Raw genomic sequence first — 8159 nt, 5'->3', positions numbered from 1 at the left:
AAATATGAAAGCATTAAACTCACCGTTGGGTTTGAGTTGGCCTCCATGGTCGCCAGCCTGGGTGATACTGGTACTTCTTCAATATGACGGTTGTGTCACGTGATTAGGTGGATGTTGGAATCGGACATCCATTGCTAATGTCTGTGACCTGAAGTAACCTTGGACATTTTTACAGCGAACTTTTAGACGCTGAATTTGAGACAGTGAATTTGAGCAAGTTGAATTGGAGGACAACGAAAATATTGCATTTGAATTTTGAAAAGTTGAATTTTTTATATGCTGAATTTTTTAACAATGAAAATTTAAACTGTGAAAAATATGTATATTGAAAATTTGATCACTTTGAAATAGGAATGTGAATTTTTTTAATAACTGAAAATTGCAACCATGTAAAAAAAATTACACTGAATTTTTTTTTAATGTACAAATAATGACATTGAATTTTTTTTAGGTTAAAAATATATTCTGAATTTATTTTTATACTGAAAAAGTAAGCACTAATATACAACATTCAAATTTCAGAGGTATTTTTTATTCAAATTCTGATGGCACATATTTACTTCCATACTGAAGAGCTAACCTGGTCGGGTGCAGGTTTTTTTCAGTCAACTCAGTGTCCTCTGTCTCTGCTCTCCTTAAAGCCAATCCCGTTGTTTTATTTTCTGATTTACCAAGGAAATTTCTGCCATAATCCTCTACTAGGTCTGATAGAGACATTGTACATAGTCAAAAAAATGACCTAAGCAAAATTCTGCTTTAGAACTTCTTTTAGCTACTTTTTTTGTTATAAACTCGGTTTTTACAGCATTGTGTTTTAGATTCTTATTTTTGTCACAATGGGCCTCATGAAACATTTTCATAGTCTTGGCTTAAATTTATCTTTTTCTCCTACCATGGACTTGGATGAACACAACACTTCATATTCAACAAATGTTCCTAACTTCAGTAAATTATCCTTGTGAACTCATGCAGTCCACCTGTGTGTAATGAGCATGCGTTCCTGAGAAATATACACTACCGTTCAAAAGTTTGTGGTCACATTGAAATGTACTTATTTTTGAAGGAAAAGCACTGTACTTTTTAATGAAGATAACTTTAAACTAGACTTAACTTTAAAAAAATACACTCTATACATTGCTAATGTGGTAAATGACTATTCTAGCTGCAAATGTCTGGTTTTTGGTGCAATATCTATATAGGTGTATAGAGGCCCATTTCCAGCAACTATCACTCCAGTGTTCTAATGGTACAATGTGTTTGCTCATTGGCTCAGAAGGCTAATTGATGATTAGAAAACCCTTGTGCAATCATGTTCACACATCTGAAAACAGTTTAGCTCGTTACAGAAGCTACAAAACTGACCTTCCTTTGAGCAGATTGAGTTTCTGGAGCATCACATTTGTGGGGTCAATTAAATGCTCAAAATGGACAGAAAAAGAGAACTTTCATCTGAAACTTGACAGTCTATTTTGTTCTTAGAAATGAAGGCTATTCCATGCGAGAAATTGCTAAGAAATTGAAGATTTCCCACAATGGTGTGTACTACTCCCTTCAGAGGACAGCACAAACAGGCTCTAACCAGAGTAGAAAAAGAAGTGGAAGTCCGCGTTGCATAACTGAGCAAGAAGATGAGTACATTAGAGTCTCTAGTTTGAGAAACAGACACCTCACAGGTCCCCAACTGGCATCTTCATTAAATAGTACCGGCAAAACACCAGTGTCAACATCTACAGGTGCTGGTCATAAAATTAGAATATCATGAAAAAGTAGATTGATTTCAGTAATTCCATTTAAAGAGTGAAACTTGTATATTATATTCATACATTACATACAAACTCATATATTTCAGATGTTTATTTTGTTTAATTTTGATGATTACAAATGACAACAAATGAAAATCTCAAATTCATCATATCAGAAAATTAGAATATTACTGAAGACCAATAAAAACAAAGGATTTATAGAAATGTTGGCCAACTGAAAAGTATGAACATGAAAAGTATGAGCATGTACAGCACTCAGTATTTAGTTGGGCCTCCTTTGGCCTGTATTACTGCAGCAATGCGGCGTGGCATGGAGTCGATCAGTCTGTGGCACTGCTCAGGTGTTATGATAGCCCAGGTTGCTCTAATAGTGGCTTTTAGCTCTTCTGAATTGTTGGGTCTGGTGTATTGCATCTTCTTCTTCACAATACCCCATAGATTTTCTATGGGGTTAAGGTCAGGAGAGTTTGCTGGCCAATTAAGAACAGGGATACCATGGTCCTTCAACCAGGTACTGGTAGATTTGGCACTGTGTGCAGGTGCCAAGTCCTGTTGGAAAATGAAATCTGCATCTCCAAAAAGTTGGTCAGCTGCAGGAAGCATGAAGTGCTCTAAAACTTCCTGGTATGTGGCTGCGTTGACCCTGGACCTCAGAAAACACAATGGACCAACACCAGCAGATGACATGGCACCCCAAACCATCACTGACTGTGGAAACTTTACACTGGACTTCAAGCAACGTGGATGAAGTGCCTCTCTTCTTTTCCTCCAGACTCTGGGACCTTGATTTCCAAAGGAAATGCAAAATTTACTTTCATCAGAGAACATGACTTTGGACCACTCACCAGCAGTCCAGTCCTGTTTCTCTTTAGCCCAGGCAAGACGCTTCTGACGCTGTCTGTGGTTCAAGAGTGGCTTGACACAAGGAATGCGACAGCAGAAACCCATGTCTTTCATACGTCTGTGTGTGGTGGTTCTTGAAGCACTCACTCCAGCTGCAGTCCACTCTTTGTGAATCTCCCCCACATTTTTGAATGGGTTTTGTTTCACAATCCTCTCCAGGGTGCGGTTATCTCTCTTGCTTGTACACTTTTTTCGACCACATCTTTTCCTTCCCTTCGCCTCTCTATTAATGTGCTTGGACACTGAGCTCTGTGAACAGCCAGCCTCTTTAGCGATGACCTTTTGTGTCTTGCCCTCCTTGTGCAAGGTGTCGATGGTCGTCTTTTGGACAACTGTCAAGTCAGCAGTCTTCCCCATGATTGTGTAGCCTATAGAACTAGACTGAAAGACCATTTAAAGGCTTTTGCAGGTGGTTTGAGTTAATTAGCTGATTAGAGTGTGGCACCAGGGGCCATCAATTTTGAACCTTTTCACAATATTCTAATTTTCTGATATGATGAATTTGAGATTTTCATTTGTTGTCATTTGTAATCATCAAAATTAAACAAAATAAACATCTGAAATATATGAGTTTGTATGTAATGTATGAATATAATATACAAGTTTCACTTTTTAAATGGAATTACTGAAATCAATCTACTTTTTCATGATATTCTAATTTTATGACCAGCACCTGTACAGTGAAGAGAAGGCTGCGGAATTCTGGGCTTCAGGGCAGAGTGGCAAAGAAAAAGCCATATCTGAGACTGGCCAATAAAAGAAAAAGATTAAGATGTGCCAAAGAACACACAGACATTGGACAGAGGAAGACTGGAAAAAAAGTGTTGTGGACAGATGAATCCAAATTTGAGGTGTTTGGATCACAAAGAAGAACGTTTGAACAAATGAAAAAATGCTGGAAGAATGCCTGTCTGGGGTTGATTTGGTACTGGTAAGTTGGGAGATTTGTACAGGGTAAAAGGGATTCTGAATAAGGAAGGATTATTACTCCATTTTGCAACGCCATGCCATACCCAGTGGACAGTGCTTGACTGGAGCCAATTTCATCCTACAACAGGACAATGACCCTAACACACCTCCAAATTGTGCAAGAACTATTTAGAGCAGAAGCAGGCAGCTGGTATTCTATCGGTAATGGAGAAGACAGCACAGTTACCAGATCTGAACCCCATTGAGCTGTTGTGGGAGCAGCTTGACCGTATGGTACGCAAGAAGTGCCCATCCAACCAATCCAACTTGTGGGAGCTGCTTCTGGAAGCGTGGGGTGCAGTTTCTCAAGATTACTTTAACAAATTAACAGCTGGAATGCCAAGGGTCTGCAATGCTGTAATTGCTGCAAACGGAGGATTCTTTGACAAAAGCAAAGTTTGATGTAAAAAAAAATCTTATTTCAAATACAAGTCATTATTTCTAACCTTGTCAATATCTTGACTCTATTTTCTATTCATTTCACAACGTATGGTGGTAAATAAGTGTTACTTTTTAGGAAAACACAAAATTGTTTGGGTGACCCCAAACTTTTGAATGGTAGTGTAAATCTGCATAATTACCAACCAAATAATGCCATAAAAGGCTACATATGTGGGAGGGCGATAATTCCTGATACTTGTGAAAATGTGTTTATTTTCAAATATCATTGAAACTGAAAAATGTTTACTGTGCTTCCTCAGACCCTGTCTGTCATCTCTCATCTGCCCATACATAAACATAAAACTTTTAATAGTGAAACTATAATTTGAAGAAGTCAGACAGACACATACCCAATAATTTCACATATAGAGTAAAAATAAAGCCAAGGGGCCATGGAGTGAAATTAATGCAAATCTGACCATTAAAGGAGTTTTGCAGAACTTTCTATTCATTTTCTGTCCCATATGTTGTTTCAATAGTAGCTTGATCTAATTTGAGCTCAATAATAAGTCTGTTCTTTTGATGAAATGACAACATATAACACCAGTTGTTTCTGGAATCCTACATGCCAGCTGCAGGTGTAGTGACCGATAGTTCTGTCATCAGTAAATGAAAACGTCATAATTTTCAGAGTTACATTATAATTAATCATGTTTGCCTAATAAACTGGACAAATGTAGTCATTTAGTGAAAAACAAGGTTGAGATATCAGCCGACTGATTGCTCAAGACTCCTATATCTGGAGCACTCATAAAACAATTTTGGAGTTGAGAGAAGATTAGAAATAGGAGGAAATTGATGAATGGGACATTTTCTCCCAAATGACTTGTAGAAACGAGGAACACATTTTTTCGTACAAACAGTTCTTGCATCACTAATCATGTTCCTTCTTATGACTGTATATCTCCCTGAGATTACCTTTCCCCCTTTTGCCCTCCAACTAAAAAAGTCTAACTCTGCCACTGCATCTTACAGGCAGGTTGATGGAGGTTCCACACAAGCATCACTTTGGGAGCATTTTGTCACGAACTACTGGTCTAAATTATGCCAACTTATATTTAATATGTCAACATATTAAATGCAGGGAGAAAGGTGAAAGGAGACTGGCACAAGAGGGCGACAGAGAGCAACCCAAGGCCTGCTTTAACACACATAAAATGGAAAATAAACCAAAGAACATAATCAGACTTTATCCTTGTCAGTTTGAGATATCAAAAAACATTCAGCACAAAAAAAGCATATGAAACACGAGACAAACATTTCACCAGAAAGAAAACATTGGAGGCCGTAGACACATGATAGTCAATCTGACATTTGAGCATCGGCTGTGTGTGTATGATGATCATGTTCAATTTGTTCATGAACGCTGTAAACAGGCCATTGTCCCTGATAAGATGGAAATTTGTCAACCAGCGCTCCACCTGGAAATAAAAGATTGTCCTCTATACCTTTAAGTTGAGGTGTTCTTTTTGCCCTTCATGCAAAACATTTCCTTCAAGTGAGACTTAAAGTCTTTACAGAAAAAAAGATAAATGAGAGGATCCAGACAGATATTACAAACTGACATTAAGAGAGTCACCTCCTTTAGGTAGTAAAACACCTCTGAACAATGTCCTCCAAATAGGAAGTAAGGAAGTTGAATAAGGTGAAAAGGAACAAAACAAAAGCAGAAAACACTGACTAACACCAACATATTCCTGCGAGACTTTAAAAGTCTCTTGGAGTTGGAGCCTAGCTGTCTCTGCTGGATCTGTCTCACCCTGCGGCAGGTGTTATAGTAAAAAAAGACAAGAGATAAGAGAACTAACATGAAGACAAAAGCAGCAAAACAATGCATCACTGAGTGCAGTGAATTTACACGGTCAGAGAGTAGAAATCCACAAGTGGTGAGATACGGATGAGGTTTGTAGGTGATCAGCAAAAGGATGCTGTATGATGTCATTAAGGTCAGGGGAACAAACCAGGTGGTCATCGAGATGATGTGGCTGGCTTTGGTAGTCATTAGGAAGGAAGTTTCTGAGCTATAAAAGATCTTCATGTACCTACGGAGAAATAGAAAGAGTAAGTAATGATTAATTTTCATTTACATATAAAAGCATGGTGTATACTTAAAAAACAGGAAAAAAATACAGCTTTCAATGTTTAACAGCACCCTAGTCTTAACTATTTACCTTACTGGCTATTAAGTTCTTGTACCTGTTAGCTGCGATGTAGCCCATGAACATGATGCTTGTAATAATGTTGAGGTAAAGGAACGCAGATCCAAAGCCACAGTAAAACAGATGCACAGTGAAAGACCTGGTGGAGTAATAAATGATTCGCATTGGGAGGCTAATGCACAGCAAAAAGTCAGCAGCTGTCAGATGTTTCAGGTAGATCGTCAAGCTTTTGGAAACTTGTCTATGAGCTCCACAGCAGTGAAACCACAAGGTGAAGCTGTTGAGGATCAAGCCCACCTCAAGTTGAGACCAAAACTATTAATAATTTTTCTTTATTCTGAGACTTTACAACACTGAGACACAATGCTTATACCAGAAACACCAGACTGTAGAAGAACAGGAGTAAAGGGTGATCGGATCTTTCCACTGGATCACACGTCATGTTCTGGGATGTTGCAGAGTATTCATTGATGGATGAATTCATTCCATCCATGTCTCTCGTGTTTCTGTAGATTTATCATTGAACGCAAAGCAATCCTCAGTCACACATATCGTATGTATAGATGGATTAAACATAGATTAATTTTCATGCATTGTAGCTAAGACTCTATTGGATGGTTGTCCTGTTGGAATTTGATCCTCTCCGATCCTCCCAAACACTTCTTCATTTTCAAATGACAGACTGAAAGGAGCTCTGGGAGATGGTCAAAGCCTTAAAAGTGTTAAAGACTCTAACTCTGCTTTACACTTCCCCACAACTTCCTCCTTGCCCTTTATGTTGGGTTCCTTGATGCTATTTGTTCTCTGACGCTCACTAACAAACTTCTGAGGCCTTCAAAGAATGCCGGATGTTCATATGCTGAGAGGAAATCTCAGTTTACGAATAAATACTGGTTGATCAATTGGTTTTCAACCACCTGAGCATTTTACTCTACGGAAACTTTTTACAGTCTAACCAGATAAGGCAATATTTCATAATCAATGGAAATCTGAATTTCAACTTTTTGTTTGAATTCAGAATCTAAATGTAAACTGTTAGGAATAATCTTTATTTATCAAAATAAAATAAAAAAATAAAAAATATCAAGGTTGTTAAATATAATAGACATATTTTTGTCCATTAAATATGTTAATAATCTCCTACCCATCATATGCTGCCTATATAGATAGAATAGCCTGCAATAATAAATTAATGATGATAATAATGATAACCCACGGGGACTGTATTTAAGGGCTCATCACTTTTTCCATGGTGACATCAACATAAGTCATATACATGTATTTTTTCTTTACTAGACTTAGGTTGAATCCTAATAAAGTTGAAGTTGTTTAAGAGTTTTTCACTATATGAGCTTTTTAAAGTGTTTTTTTAAATATAATCGTAGAGACTTAAGCAGCTAAAGAGGGCATTAGTCTACATTGCAAATAGATGAAATGATGAAACACTGTTTTACATACAACAGTTAAAGATATTTTACATACAAAGTGTCCAAAAACATATCATCTTAAAACAAATTTCGTCTTAATTAAAGAAAAACTACTCGCCCCACATAAATAATACAGTGAGAAATAACCTCTAATCATTGTTTTTAGGAGTTTTACTTTCTTCTCACGGTGTTCCTGTAGGACTATATGGGAAGTATACAAAAATAAAGTCATCTATAAGTATATTTATAGGTGAAAACATAGTTACAGGAATATAAATATCTCGGTTTTCACCTGGACAACAGACAGTGACATTATCTCAAAGAAGGAAAGCAGGAATGTGTAAATGGTGTTGGACATAGTAACTAAATAAAAACTCAACTAGTAGAGAAGGAAGGCTGATACTCTTCTGAAAACTTCTCTGAAACATTTAGGAGATGGTCTTTTCAAGAACAAAGTTTGAGAAGTGAGAAGATGAAACACTATAATGGCAACATTG

The 8159-nt window shown here is 37.2% G+C and overlaps 1 protein-coding gene across 1 annotated transcript; it reads right to left on the bottom strand.

The window, feature by feature from the left end:
* Positions 1–5526: 5526 nt before the first annotated feature.
* LOC119797660 (P2Y purinoceptor 14-like) lies at positions 5527–6713 on the bottom strand. The gene is made up of 3 exons (XM_038306828.1): positions 6609–6713; positions 6273–6532; positions 5527–6118 (listed from the first exon to the last, which is right to left on the bottom strand). The coding sequence occupies exons 1-3, from the start codon at positions 6675–6677 to the stop codon at positions 5527–5529; spliced, it is 921 nt and encodes a 306-aa protein (XP_038162756.1). The 5' UTR covers positions 6678–6713.
* Between the last annotated feature and the right edge of the window lie 1446 nt (positions 6714–8159).

This window comes from Cyprinodon tularosa, unplaced genomic scaffold (genome assembly GCF_016077235.1).
Source record: "Cyprinodon tularosa strain WSP-4 unplaced genomic scaffold, ASM1607723v1 ctg593, whole genome shotgun sequence".
NCBI classification, from domain to species: Eukaryota; Metazoa; Chordata; class Actinopteri; order Cyprinodontiformes; family Cyprinodontidae; genus Cyprinodon; species Cyprinodon tularosa.
Note: the sequence above shows the minus strand (reverse complement) of the source record. Positions and strands in the feature narration are given on the sequence as shown.